The sequence below is a fragment of the Urocitellus parryii genome, chromosome 12, assembly GCF_045843805.1.
Source record: "Urocitellus parryii isolate mUroPar1 chromosome 12, mUroPar1.hap1, whole genome shotgun sequence".
NCBI lineage: Eukaryota > Metazoa > Chordata > Mammalia > Rodentia > Sciuridae > Urocitellus > Urocitellus parryii.
The window spans coordinates 31,640,375-31,655,596 of NC_135542.1; the positions used below are offsets into that span (position 1 = coordinate 31,640,375).

At 45.9% G+C, this 15,222-nt stretch overlaps 1 protein-coding gene across 7 annotated transcripts in view; it reads right to left on the reverse strand.

The window, feature by feature from the left end:
* Positions 1 to 703: 703 nt before the first annotated feature.
* Positions 704 to 15,222, reverse strand: part of Sh3yl1 (SH3 and SYLF domain containing 1) — a 29,685-nt gene continuing 15,166 nt past the window's right edge. For 6 of the 7 annotated variants that reach the window (XM_026412836.2, XM_026412841.2, XM_026412839.2 and 3 more), the window contains 6 exons: positions 9,617 to 9,729; positions 8,603 to 8,731; positions 6,976 to 7,138; positions 6,378 to 6,456; positions 3,032 to 3,088; positions 704 to 1,111 (listed from right to left, as the gene is read on the reverse strand). In XM_026412836.2, coding sequence (XP_026268621.2) covers positions 921 to 1,111; positions 3,032 to 3,088; positions 6,378 to 6,456; positions 6,976 to 7,138; positions 8,603 to 8,731; positions 9,617 to 9,729 — 732 coding nt within the window. In that variant the 3' untranslated portion in view covers positions 704 to 920. Of the gene's footprint in view, positions 1,112 to 3,031; positions 3,089 to 4,768; positions 4,869 to 6,377; positions 6,457 to 6,975; positions 7,139 to 8,602; positions 8,732 to 9,616; positions 9,730 to 15,222 lie in introns of those variants that run through there. The other variant, XM_077791695.1, reaches the window with a different exon arrangement.

A 15,222-nucleotide genomic window follows, 5' to 3' on the forward strand; every position in this document is an offset into this window, starting at 1 on the left:
CCTGGGGAGAGTGGGAAGCAGGAGGATGGGAGTCAGCAGAGTGCTTCTGAGGCCTTCATCTGGGCTGTTGCTTTCTGAGCCCCAACACCACCCATGATCCTCATAATTCCTGGGAATGACCACAGTCATCCCCCATTGCAACCAGCTTCCTGCAAAAAAGACGTCAGTGGGGATTTACAGTTGACAACTTTGCACCTGGTATACCAGACCGCTCCATCTTTCCAGTGCTTGTGAGAAGCAGCCTTTCCAAGTGGGCAGCCTCTCTCCCTTGGGGCCAGCATCGTGTCTGGGGCAAACATGGGTGAGCGAGCAAGTGGCCCAGGTGTCCACAGGAAAGAACAGGTGCCTCTGCTTTGGCCACGCAGCCCCGAGGGGGGCTGCTGCTCTTCATTTTCACCAGCTCGTTTAACCCTCCAAACTGCAGTCAACCCTGATCACACTTTACCGAGGCTCAGAAGTTCATTGATTGACCCAGTGTTCACGTGACTTGAGCACTGCTACCAGTCCACATGCAGCACCAAGTGCTCCAGGAAGTCACCAACCGCTCTGAGGCAGTTTTGCTAAAACTGTCTGGCTAGACTGGATGTTTGCTGATGTCTGACAGTGAATACAAAAGAACCATGACCACACAGACGGCAGAGTGTTCAATGTTCAGTGGTGCACACAATGAAATCAGCACAAAGAGTTTGAGGTCTCTCAGGTCAGCTGTTATTTTATAGAAAGAAATATCTTGCGTTTTGGATTAACATTTGTCAGGAAAGAAGTATTTTAAAACCCATATTGTACATTGCTTAACTGGACAGTAGACCCTGTCATTTACATGTATACATGTAATTGTAATTACACACACACATACACTCACACTCACACACACACACAGATACGTAATTGTAATTATCAAGGGAGAAAATAACAAAACTTTAATTCATGGTTACATAGTTGGCTGGAAAAATGCCAGTTTGGCCACGAAGATTTCCTTCCCACCAATCAAAATGTGAATCAGTTTTTGATGTAACTATGATTTTGTCTCCAGCTTGGAAATTCAAGTCTCCCGGCTGCTGTCCTTCAAAAGAATACAGCGCTGTCACTTCTACTGGCTGATTTGAACCGCCTGAAATAAGAAAAGGCATTCTGATCATTCTTGCTTTTGAGGGGGAAGTAGCATGTGCAGGTGGGACAGAAGATAATCACTTAAGGGTTAGGGTCTGTGGACTGGCACACAGTCTTCGGAAGGTGCGCACCATGAAACTTGAGTTTTTTTCCTTTGAAAAGAGCAAGTGTGTGGCAGTAACATTTCCCAAATTCACATACAAGTCACAACCACACACTGTTACATATATAATGAAATGTTTAGGAAATGTATACGGCTATAATTGTTTGAATTTTGACCCATAAAATAACATTATTCATACTTTGCCCATTTTAAAGGAATAGTCGTTGCCATGGTCTGAATGTTCCCCCAAATTCCTATGTTTAAGTCCTGCCCCACCAGGTGGTGATCATGAATGGGATTACTGCCTCATAACGGGCTCCTGCCAGCAACAAGGGCCTGGTGAGGAGTGTGCATGAGAGCTGGGGTGGAGCTGGCACCACACCTTGGTCTTGGATTCCCCTGAAGAACTGCAAGGAGAGAGACTGTCCAGGGTGGCCTTCTGGGGTGCTGTGACAGCCAGGGGGCCTGCTGGGAGGGTGCTCGCTGGGGTGCTCTGTGGCCACCCAGGGGGGCCTGCCGGGAGGGCAGTCCAGTGCCCATCAAGAGGCGAATGGATAAAGAGAATGTGGTGTATGTATACAATGGAGTTTGGTTCAGCCATAGAGAAGAATGACCTTGTGTTGGTTGTAGGGAGTAGAAGGACCTGGAGAGCAGCAAGCCAGACTCAGAATGCCAAGTGTCACATGTTTTCTCTCCTATGTGGAAGCTAGAAGGAAACGGGAGGAAAAGGTACCTCATGAGAACAGAAGGAGAGCAGGAGGGCCATGGAAGGGGCTGGGAGGGGGAGGGAGGAGAGGAGAGGTCCCGAGGGTGGCACTGATGAAGTCACTTCATGTTTGTGAGCAGATGCGTCACATGAAACCCAGGCCCACCAGGAAAGAGAGTCTGCGCACTGTGTCTGCATGATAACAATCTGGGTACCTGATTCCTTGACGCTGCATTGACAGGAAGTGGCTAATTCCTCACGGGCATTAGTTCTGTGGTATATGGCTTTGTCACCTTATTCACCTTAGTTATTATAGATTAATAGGGCTCTTTAGACCTCGGCGACCATTTGTGAGCCATTCACTTTTATAAGTAACTGCTTAATTCTTTCAAGGAAAATTTCTAAAGATTATTTTAAGTAAGTCAGGTTGAAGGGTTATTTTTTTTACTATGGAAAAGTTTAATAAGTTTTATTAAATAGTTCCCAATAACAGCAGAATATTTGAAAGGAAAAAAATTCTTAAAAATATAAAACTCATGGGGCCCAAACTTTCAGAGACTGCAATAGTGATTGTTGGAATGCAAAATTACCAAATGTGCACTCTTCTCACTAGGCACCCAAAGCCCTCTGTGGGCAGCAGCTGGCCCTGTGCAGGTGTGACTGCAGGTGGTGGGCAGTGGTCCTCAAGAGCTCAGTTACCCTCATCTTCTCAGAATAGAAGCCAGTGAGAGCACACAAGCACTATGTTTTACAAGAAGCACTTTTGAAATGAATATGGACATCCTATAAACCACAGGGGATGAAATATGCTCTCAAGATTTTCCCCAATCTACCAGACTGATTAGAAAGTTTGATTATAAGATGGATATGAGTCACTCTTTTAAAAATTATATACATATATGTATGTATGTATGATATATATATATATATATATATATATATATATATATATATATATAGTTGTAGATGAACACAATATCTTTATTTTATTTATTTATTTTTATGTAGGGCTGAGGATCGAACCCAGGGCCTCACATGTGCTAGGCAAGCACTCTATCACTGAGCTACAATCTCAGCCCATGAGTCACTCTTAATAATTTTTTGTTACTTACCAACAGTCTCATGATAGCTGGAAAGCTCAGGATACAGTTTATATTCATTTCTGTTACCTGCAAAAAAGGGAGGAGGATTTAGAAAGGTAATTAGTGTGTACTGTATCATAAAGCACACAGAAAGGCCAAATCCTGCTCTTGTCCCTCAATCACCTTAAGACGCTATACACAGTAGGAAACCAATATTCAGTCGTGCTGTAAGTCAAAAGGTATACCTGAACAAACCCACCAGATACACCAAGTTCAGGAACCCAGTACCTATGACATAAAATATATCTGTTTCCAGAAGCAGCCATGAAAAAGCTAAGTGAACAAGACTGTCAGCCCAAGCCAGGGACTTCTGAACATCCCCTGGCTTACCCTAGCACTCACTTCAACCTTCAAATCATATTTCAACCTTGATGCCATTTGTCTCAAAATGTTATAGTAATGTGTTAAATTGTATTTTTATGTAGCATTTCCTACAACAGAAATCTGTATGTAAATTTACTTTTTAAATTTAAGTAAGCACAGCTTCTATTAAATAAATTCTTATAATAGATTGAGTTATCGTTATAATAGTTATTTATAGATGATTGATCAAAATTTAAGCATATTCTGAACTCTGTTAGCTTACTAAACATAAAAGTAAAATTGTATTAGAAAAGCACCTGTGTAGATGAATGAGGCTTTAGAATTCATTCATCTGCACAGGGCCACTTCTTCTCATTGTTGGAATGACATCGGCTCAACATCATTCATGGTTTAGTGCACTTTTCTATAGATACAGGTGCTCAGAGAGGTTCTTTTTGTTGGAAGATGGGCCTCACTATGTTGTCCTCCTGGGCTCTATGATCCTCTTGCCTCAGCCTCCCAGGTGCTTGGGACCACAGGTGCCACCCCCCCCCAATAGGAAATGTGGTTTTTATAAAAACTAGAGAAGACTAGAAGGAGAGAATTTATAGCAATGTAACTGAATTACTTTATAGCCCTTCTTAGAAGCCAAAAAATAATTTAAAAAGCTCACATTTATCATTCATCAAAACAACATATTTGTAAGATAATAAAACATTATATAACTTGTTTAGGTGATGAATAGCTATTTGATTTTTTAAAAAATAATTACTATATAATGAGACTATTAACTACTATTTTCATTATAAAAGTAGATAAATTTCAGTTAGGTTCTTCCTCAATTTTATTGAATATAAAGAAACAGAAATCACTCCGTGGAGGCTCTACTGTCCACCAGAACCATTCGCTCAGGACACTGGTATCACATCCATGTTTCAAATTGGCCTGCTTTTAGGGCTGCAGGCAATTTCACTTGGTGAGAATCAGCATGCTTGAGAGTTTGCTTTTCCTCTTCACATACAGAAAACAGGGCAGAAGATGCAGACGGAGCCTGTACACAATGCCCAGTGGCTGGCTTGGAGGAAGAATTCCAGGACCTGGAATCTGGAAACTGCCCTGAGAGATGCCTGAGCCCACAGGTCCTGGCTGGCATCTCTGTGAACCCTGAGGACGGGAGCACACCTTGGAGCTCAGGCAGTAAGACACAGTTGCAAATGCTGGTGGGCAGGACAGATACTCCAAGGGATGTGCTTTAAGAAACTGACTAGAAATAATTTGGGGTGAATGACCAAATTTCAGACCAGCAAAATGTGCGTCCCTTGTGATTTCCTGCACCCTGATCTGGAAATGGAAAAGTGTATTCCACTCACAGGAAGGGCACAGATCCAGGAAGGCCCACTGGGAGACACGGCACCACAGCAAGGCAGAAGGGACCCAGGTCTCCAGGTGATTAATTACAATACTGTGGCATGAACATGAGTTCATAGTATGATTTCAACTAGAACTGAAAGATGGCAGAGGAGGAAATGCTTGGTAAATGGTCTTAACATACAGGAAGAACAAGTATCCAGGAATCAGAAATAAAAATAGCACAAGGAATCCTGGAGAATGCAGTTGTTTATCGGACATAGGAAGACCTTTGTAACCATGATTAAAATACATAAATTCATAAAAACTAGATGGTTAGGCAAATTTTTACATAAAAATTAAAGCTCTCAATTAGTAAAACATGAAAAATAAAAGACACATAATAAATGTAAAAAAAACTACTGCAACCCAATGACAAAGCGTCGTGGCGGGTGTGTATGTGGTGGTGAATGAGTGGGGGAGAGCGAGGTAGGGGGAGAGAGCGGGAAGAATGCAGGTGGGCATTGTGTGGGGCGAGCACCCATATATCCTGGGGATGTTTGGGAAGGGGAATGTGTCTGGTAGAATGCTCATAGTGGAGCGTGTTTCAGGTGGACTGTGTGTGTGACAGGGAAGGTATATGATGTGGAATGAGCGTGATCAGGTGTGGTTGTGGTGGAGAATGCTAAGAACCCATGTGAGGGAGCTGGGCTGAAAACTGGAGAAAATAGATGTGAAACAGGACTGAGGAGTCAGAGAAGGAGCTTTCTACTCTCTGAAGAGCTTCAGTACATTTTCTAATCCTCTTCCCACAGTAAAAGTTACACACTCATATGCAATCTCTCCTTCTATACGGAAATCCACTAACAGCAGAATCTTTGAGTCGTGCTCCAAAACACTGCAGCACAGTGCCTCTTATATAATAATTGTCCATTACATGAAAGAGCACCAACTTTAGTATATTTCTATTTATAGTTAACTTGTATTTATGAAAAACAGAAGTCTCAGAGTTACTATCATACTGATAGAGAGTAAAGACCCAAATTGGATGTTTTATAAACTTCACCTAGTTTAACAAGCACCTGAGAACATCCTGAGATCCCAGGAATAGGTGGTAAAAATAATACTCAGAAACATAGGTGTGAGGGCTGGGGTTGTGTGTGGTTCAGTGGTAGAGTGCTTGCCTAGCATGTGCGAGGCACTGGGTTCGATTCTCAGCACCACTTATAAATAAATAAATAAATAAAAGTCCATCAACAACTAAAAAACTTTTTAAAAAGAAAAGAAACATAGGTGTGAGAACATACCCCAGAATAGGTTTATGTGTTCAAATTGGTAAACCTCAGTGTGACAAAGTACAGGCGGGTGGGCTCCTGTGCTTGGATCAGTAGCATAGCCATTTCAGAAGAAAAGACAAAGTAAATGGTAAAACTTGAAAGATATAACTCTTTGTAGCTTTAAGAAAGCATCTCATGAGTGAGAACAGAAGTTTTCAAAATCATATGGCTGAGAACTCAGGATACAGAAGAGACCCAGCATTTTCTTTTTTCTTAATACTCCATTACTTCTTGTATTTGAAAAGTGTAACAATGTTGCTTGAAGTCTTAACAAACTACTTATTAATTACTTAATTATAATGTACTTAAATTGTAACAAGAGTAGGTACTTTGAGAGCTGGAGCTCGGCTGGGCTGCTGCAGATGACCCCTGTAGTCTTGAGGAGGGCTTTGGAGGTAATTCCTTAGCCTGTGAGGAATGACAATATGACATAATTCTTCCGTCCAGTTCACACTTAGCAACACAGGATGCTTTTGCGTCTAACGAGTCTAAGCAGCAACGTTCGCCCCATGCACTTACTGAGGTGGCACCCTAGGAGCTGACAGGGACCTCTGGCACCGGGAACGAGTAGGCCTGGGTGGGAGGGTGGCTGGGCGCGACTGGGCAGCCCAGGGGAGGGCAGTGACCTCACGCACTGTGCGGCAAGGGCCAGGCTGTACAAAAGGCTGTCGTGGGACGTGGTGAAACACCCACAGAGTTTGGGGATGTGGGCTTGGCACGGGGTTAGTGTGGCCGTCCTCCCCTTCAGGAAGTCTGGCCCTGAGATGGCACGTCAGGGTCACGTGACACCTTCACACTCACTGCCATGCAACTGAAGTCACACGGGAAGTGGAGGGGTCATGGGGCCTGACACCAGGGACAGAGGACAGAGGGCTCTACGGAGGGGATTCCTGGGATGCGAGGAGACCAAGGGCGAAAGCTCAGAACCTTGTGTAGCTCCCTGGCTGCTCTCCTGGCGTTGGTGCGCTGCGCCTCACTCTCGTACTTCTGGGTGAAGGAATCAAGAATCTCATAAAGATCTTCGGCTTGCGCAGGTCGTGGCACGTCTCCAAATAAGATGTCACAGGCTCGAACGTCCTGGCAGTAGAATCTGAGAAGAACAGGCCATTAAGAAAGTTGTTTCCGCAGGCACAGGAATGTCTCTTCTGCAGCCATGCGCTGTGGCTCCCGTGGGCCGGCCTCCCCAGCCGTCCTGTCCCGCTCTGCACTCCCCTCAGGTTGCCTCCAGAGGCAACTGCCCTGAGTATTCTGGCGCGCACCCTTCCTCTGTAGGCACAGAGAGCACACAGACACATTCTTATGCATCTACCACACACATCTACATGGAAAGTTTACAGAAATCACAAAATCGTGCAGTTTTATAGGTTTTTTTCCCTTTAAGTTAGTTTCTTCAAAAATGGTACCTATACACATGGCTATGTGACTTCTTTAAAATGTTTAACATGTTCGTTTTGTTAAAATTAAATAAAGATTTGTCTTATATGTTTGGAAGTCCTGAAGTTCATTAAGGACTATATTTGTCTTAGTAGAACTTTAGTGGAAATGTCAGCCAGAGACCTGGAATCAGAAGTTGATGAAGCATTCTTAAGTCCTATTTCTCAGACCACTAAATCCAGCAATGAGAACTCTGGTTCCACAGCATAAACGGCCCTGTGTCCTCACTCTCCCCACCAACACCGCTTTCGAGTGGCTCCCAGACGCTTTAATGTGAGGTGTGCTAGTGAGTTCAGATGCTTTAATGTGAGGTGTGCTAGTGAGTTCTCTTGTCCCCTGTGGTGGCAGGTCTGTTCCTGGCCCTGGGGAAGCTCTGCCAAGCAGCACTGCCTGGGTCACAGGCAGGCGGTCTGGGCCTTCCTGGGGTTCTGGAAGTAGCCTGCCCTCAGTCTCAGCCACAATCCTAACTGGACTAAAGTGGGGCAACATCTAGCAGCGGCTGGGAAAACTCTCCAGAGGTCAATTAGAGAGCAGCCTTCACCCGTAAGTCCTTCTAAATGCTTTTTAAAAACCAAACTGCATTTCTAATTAATATTGGTCTCCATTTGATAAGGAGGGAAGGCAAGGGCAGAGTGTAATAGCAGAACATCTCTCACAGTGAGGCCCATTTCATTTGACCTGCAAGTTTAACTCGAAGCCCTCCCTGGACCTTTACAAACATGTTGAAGTGGGGTCTCTGGCCAGCAGACAGCTATGTGGCAGCCAGTGAGTGCTCACCGTCTCTAGGGTGGTAGTGAAAAGATAACATGCCGCCACCTTCCTTGATGGGACAAAGGACAAGCATGCCTAGGAGACTGCTGGAGGCAGAAGGTGTATGTGAACAATGATAGTGTTGGAGCGATGCAGTTTTCCTCTGTTTTTTTTTTTCTTCTAAATTTTCTATAAGTATATATTACTTTTATCTTGTATGTTTCAATATAAAACATATGTTTAGAGTCACATCTCATTATATTTAAGAAAACATACATAGGTACTCTGTAAACTAAAGAGCTGTTTCAGTTTTGAACTATCATCTTCTTGTCACCTTCTAAGTCATTTACAATCTGCAGCATGAACTTACTTCCGGTTAGTTTCTTTCCTTTCAATTAGACAGCTCCCTTCTAGAGAGATGCCTGCGAAGAGTCCCCTGGACTTGCAGTATGTGAAGACAGCTGCAGAGCTCCTCAGGGCCACATTTCCTTCCAGGTTCCTGAAAAGAATGGAGGCCTGAGATGACAGAGAGCACTGCACAAGCATGTGAGGAGCTCCCCCTGGCACTCACTCCAGGGGGTCTGGCAGGGTCACTTCCTGATGGCTGCACGACAGCTCTGAGGTGCCTATAGGAAAGCAAGGCCACCAGAACAGACAGAGGGTGCCTGACTGGAGCCCTGCTCTGCAGAGGATGCATGGAAAGCTGACATCTTTTAGACATGGAAACAGCTCCAGAGAGCTGAAGAACTGGGTGCAGTATGCACACCTGTAAGCCCAGTGGCTTCTGAGGCTGAGACAGGAGGACTGCAATTTCAAGGCCAGTCTCAACAACTTAGTAAGGTGAGACCTTGCCTCAAAATAATAATAATAATAAAAATTGAAAAAAAAGAGAGTGCTGAAGAGCTTGATTTCAACTAACATCATATCACTTTCATTAAAATACATGCCTTTCAGATGATTTTTCTGTGTGACTTTCTTAAATGTGAAATTTTCCTGCACTACTTAATTAACCCAAGAAGAGCACTTCATCAACAGAGAAGGAAAATATGCAACTTCAATGTTGTGAATATCCCCCACTTCAGCACTCAGGACTCAGAAGGAGGCTTCCCTCTTCTGGCCCTGCTATCCTTTACCACCCACCAACCTTCCTCAGAGCTCACGGTGAGTGTTGTTCTGTGTTCTGTGCTGGCTGTTTCGTGTCTTTCTTTCTTTTTTCTTTTTTTTTTTTTTTTTTGCATTGGCTTGATAACCATCTCTGGCAGATGCAGAAATCATAAGTTTGTCTATTTTAATTAAAATTTCATCTCAATGCAAAAAAAAAAAAGGAGTTTTTAAGTCTTTACCGCCTTTGATATCTATTCTAACACCACTTTATAAACCTTACCTTCCCAAGGGCCCAACAGCCACAGTACAGTTCCCTCCAAGCGTCAGATTCCCACCTTTCGCAAAAGCTTCAACAGCTCTATCATAGTTCAGAATTATCACCAGATCCGATACCTAAAAGGTAAAACCAGTTTATTTAAAAAGTTACAACTAAATATCATTTAAAATAAGGTCAATTAAAACTCAAACAAATCCTAATGTAATGTAGTAAAATTTCGTGCCAACAGAGAACAGGAAGCCAATGTTCTGAGCCGAGACACCACAAGTGCACAGGTGGCACCCCAAGCCCTCAGGCCCCAAGCACTAGATCTGTGCTCCAGGGGCACCTGGCTCTACTCCTTGCTCCAGCCAGTACCCAGGTGTAGGAGGCTACAAGCTGCCACTCCTGTTGCCAGGACCGTCCAAGTCGGGCAGGAGGGAGGTATCTACATGCCCTGTGATATCCTCCACTACTCTCTCCAGGACAGCCAGACTGGAATGGTGTGTGTATGAAGTGTGTCCCAAGAGCTCATGTTTGAGCTGGTGCAGGAGTGCTCAGAAGTGAAATGATTAGATCTTGAGAACTCTCCCCTAATCAGCACACCGATCCACAGCTGGATTAACTGGTAACTGTAGGGAGGCTGGTTGGGGCTCGAGGAGGTAGGTCACTGGGCATATCTTTGAGGTTTATATTTGTTCCTGGTGAGTGGAGCTCTCCCTCTCTGCTTCCTGGTGGTCATGTTCTGAGCTGTTTTCTTCCACCACACTCTTCCCCATGATATCCTTCCTCACATGAGCCCAGAGCTATGAAGTTGGTGTTTATGGACTGAGATCTCTGAAACAGTGAGCCCAAATAAAGTTTTCTTCTTTTAATTGTTTTTGTCAGGTTTTTTGTCACAGTAGTGAAAAAGCTGACTAAAATACAAACCCAGGAACCTAGGAAGCTGCAGTGGCAGATCCAGGCAGCACCCACATAGTGCTCTGGGGGAAGCTGCATGCACACCCCCAGGGAAGTGCAGCCAGGCACTTGGCCATGGATGTTCACAGTGCAGGAGTAACCTGGTTTCCATTAGCAATGCCCACGACTGGGAGTTTGTTTTCCTCTAAGTAGAAGGAAAACCTGGGATAAGAGCCAGCTGACTGCTCACTGCAGGTCCTGCTGTGCCAGAGCCCAAGGTTAGAAAAGTTAATACCCCCTTAAAGCTTCCCACAGGGCCATGCAGCAACCCAATGGCCATGTGTAGCAGGCAGCTGGAGGCAGTGTGATCTTGGGGGGACTACTGAGCCACTCGAATCCCTGGTTTCCTCTATATAACATGGGCACAATCACAGTAGCTGCATCTGTAAGGCCATTTGAGGATGAGTGGGAATCATGGTGAAGCCTGGAGTAGTCCCCACATCTCAAAAAGCACAGAGGCCAAGCCAACCTTGACAGATGTTTTGACTTGCCCATTCTTTACTCTCTGAATGTTTTCAAACCAATGCTTTTGTTGACCTACAGAAAACTCATGTTATTACCAAAGGAGATTGTACTTGAAAGGACCAGATGGAGTTCCTGGTACAAGAGGCTGCTGACCCAGTGGCACCTGCCGAGCACTACTTTCACTTCACACACAGGCCATCTCTGAGAAATGGGGTTGAATGACTTGGAGCGACTTGCATTTTCTCTCAAAGTTAAACCCTTTGGCAGTGATCACAGCCTGTGCCTCACAGGCACTTGCAGATGACAAGATGGCCTGGGTCTTGCGCTGTGTTCAGCATCCACACCTGGAACATGTACACCTGCCCAGGACCTTGCAGCTGCTCTAGTTGCCCTGTCCTGCTCGGGATGTCTCAGTTAAGCATGGAAAAGCTCTAAGAGGCAGTTAAGGAAAAACATCCATCTCTAATCTTCTATCCGTCTCTGTTTGGTTCCTTTGAAATGGGAGTAAAATGATCCCGTGTTCTTTCGTAATACCACTAATGAAGCAGAGAACCAGGTCACAGCTCCACAGACAGCTCGAGCAGCATGTGAGTACCAGCAGCCCCAGGCTTATTTCTGGGGGGAGAAATAAGCACAGAATGAGGAGCAGAACAGGTTCCTGCAGGGGCACCGGCAGGGGGAACACTGCCATAGGGTGTGAAGCCATGAGAAAGTTTGATAGGTGCTTCCTTGGTATTAATCAATAAGATGCCAGTTTGTCAATTAAACAAATCTGTAACTCTAAAGATCAAACATAACCACCACCAGCAGCAAAACCTGGAGGGATGTCTTCTGAAGCCAACTCCTCTCTGCAGCTGCTGCTTGGAAGCCTGCTGGGGACGAGCACCACCTACCTCTGCCCCTGCTGCCATTTCCAGCTGAGAGTCTGGCTTGTATGTGAATTGGGGCTTAACCCCAGTTAAGGCCTGGGGTTCCTGCATGGCTCTGTGGGAAGCTTCCTGCCCACCTGCACAGCTAAGCTGCTCTCCCCTCCCCATCTTTGAGCTCTTCTTGGATAGGTGAGAGCTCCGGTGTGGGCCCCCAGGTTGCCTTGCTCCCAGCATGTGGCCAGTTTTACTACAGAACAAACCTGGGACCTCTCCCAACACATTCCACTCCTTACACAACAGGTCCTTCACACATCGGCCTCTAACAACATCACTCTTCAGCTAGAGCCCAGCGGCCTGCCTCCTGAGGAAGGCAGAAGACAAGCTCTCCTTGGAAGAAGTTGAATCGTTTCTTCAAACTCCAGTGAAAGCAAGATTTCCCAGAGTTACTAATGCAATGTGAACTCTGAATTTGGTACAAAAGACAACTGGATAGGTTCCTATCCAATACTATCCAGTAGTCCCCCCATAACAGGTCCCACCACAGGCCACTCTGGGCCTCTGTGACATTGTTTCCTTCACTTTTCTCAACCATCTCTCTTTACCAATCTCTCCTACCAAAAGAACTTTCCCCACCCAAACTACCCCTTATTCCAGATGTAGGCAGCCATTTATTCATTTAGAGGGCTACTCAGTACACTCAATATCCAAAGGAACAGGGAGTTGGTACCCAACTCCCACCCTACAGAATCTGAGGTCCAAACGTGTGGACCGTGCCTGTGGCTCTGGCAAAGTGCAGGGTTCCTGGCATGTACAGGCCAGGATGAAGCTGTGGGTGGTGAAGGTTCCACAGTTACTGCTCAGGAGCATCAGGCAGGCTGCCTTTGCTAAAGCCACACCCTGTCCATAGCCCTAGTTGTCAGTTATACACTCGGACAGCAAGGCATGAAAAGAACCACATTAAGATTTCAGTCTTTCTCTACAAGGACTCTCTCAGCATGAAGCCCCGGTGCTCTAAGGGTTGGTTCAGGAAGATTCAATACTTTGCCCAATGTTCTAGGGCTAAAAGAAGAGCTAAAACTGAACTTCGTAGGTGGACTCTCTACCCTGTCTATGGTACATCTGCCAATCAAATGCCCTCTGAAGATGGAGGGTCTTGGAGCAGCAGGAAGTTGGCTCCACACACACTTAAAGGGGGAATGCTTCCAGAGCAGTGCAAAGAGTCCCCGTAAACCAACAATAACTTGAAAAATAATTAGAAAAAGCACTTCCCATCTGTGGAAACTGCCCCACAGGCAAGCAAAGTCAACAAAGTGATACACACTCAGGAACTCTGTTCAGACTTGGCCGAGATCGCTGCAGCTGGTGACACTGGTGCTACATACGCAGCCCAGGTTCGGCTGGTGGGCCACCCTACAGGATAGTGGCACAACGACCCAGCCCCTGGCCCCAGCTTGTTGTTGCAGGAGCTGCAGTCCAGGTGTCTGCAGCCCCTCCTCAGGCCCCTCTACCCGTTATGGTTTGATGTGAGGTGTCCACCAAAAGCTCATGTGTGAGACAATTCAAGAAGCATCAGAGGAAAAATGGTTGGGTTGTGAGAGTCTTAACCTAATCAGTGAACTGACCCCCTGATAGGACTAACTGAGTGGAACTGAAATGGTGGGGTGTGGCTGGAGGAGGCAGGAATTGGGGACATGGATTTGGGATATATATTTGTATCTGGCAAGTGGAGACCTCTCTCTCTGCTTTCTGATCATCAAGTGAGCTGCTTCCCTCTGCTACACTCTTCTGCCATGATGCCCTGTCTCACCTTGATCCCCAAGGAATGGAGCTAACTGTCTATGGACTGTGATCTCTGAAACTGTAAGCCCCCAAGTAAGCCCTTCTTCCTCTACAGTTGGGCTGGTCAGGTCCCTTACGCGGCAGTGGAAGAGCTGACTGAAACACAACCTGTGTGGCAGAAGCCTACCCAGGAGTCGCAGGGCCCATCCTCCTTGGTCTGGCTCACCTGTAGTCACGAGTTCTACCCAGAAGACAAAAGGCTGTGACTGCCCAGAGATGCTGGAGTCACGCTAGTGAAGCAGGCCACTGTCCCAGCCTCTAGCTCTGGAGGAACGGCATGGAGATTTTGGCCAGAGAGAAGTGCAGACTTCAATCACAGTTCCAAAGTTCCCTGGGGAAGCCAGCTGAACTGAAGCAGAGTGGGCAAAGCTCAGGGTGCTGTGGCAAGACAAGGTCTCTGAAGACACAGTAAGCAGCAGCTGGAGCTCCACGAGAACAGTGGAGCAATATGTTGAGGATGAAGCCATCAGCAGGCTAACACCCGAGTGACATCAACAGTCAGTCAGACAGCTCCTCAGAGACCAAGGAAGAGCCCTGCTGTCTGTGCACCTTTCCAGGAGCAGTTGACGGATGCACTGAGACAGCCCAGCAGAATCACTAACTGAACAAGTCCTCAGAATCAGCTGTACTCACTCTTACTGTAAAGAGACTGTCAGGGTCCGGGCATCCTGAGGTGACCAAGCGACTTCCAGGCAGATCCTTATCATAGAGTGGACACAGGACTAGGATGGCTACAGACAAGAACTAGGTAAGCACCAGATAACACAACCCTAAATGCCATCCCATGTGTGGCTCCTTGACAAAGTGTCATTAAGTGACAAGGATGCATGACCCAAATCATGGGTTTTCAATAAAAATTATGAGACAAGCAAAGAAGCAGGAGAACATGACCCAAACACAAGAAAAGAGAAAAGCAAACATGGGTAACTGCCTTTCCCACTTAGCAGACAGAAATTGTTCAAATTCTGTTCAAAGAATTATATTATTAAGAGGCAAACTCTGGAAAAGGAGAACATTGCCTCAAAGATAGAGCACTTCATCATTGCTCAACTGGTGCAGACAGAGGCCACATGAAGAGCAAGGAGAAGTCCTGGGATTGAAAGCAGGTGACAGATATGAAGAATCCCCTAGAGGGGTCAACCGCAGAGCTGAGCAGGCAAAACAGAGTCAGCGATGTAAGGACAGATCCATAGAGAACCTTAAGACTAAGAGAAGAAGGATGAGCAGATGCCATCACCACGAGGTACAAGGTGCCAATGGGGATGCCAGCACCACAGGGAAGAAACAGAGGACACTCTCCAAGAGGCCATGACTGGAAACATCCCCAGCTGATGACAGGAGCAGACAGTGTTCCCAAGCAGAACAGTGAGCCCTGAGCAGGCTAGATGAGTGGAGATCCACCCCCACACACAACTGCAAAGTGCTGGAACATGGAGAAAAATCTCAAAGGCAGCAAGAGAAGGAGGACTCACCATGTGCAAGGAACCTCAGCAAGAT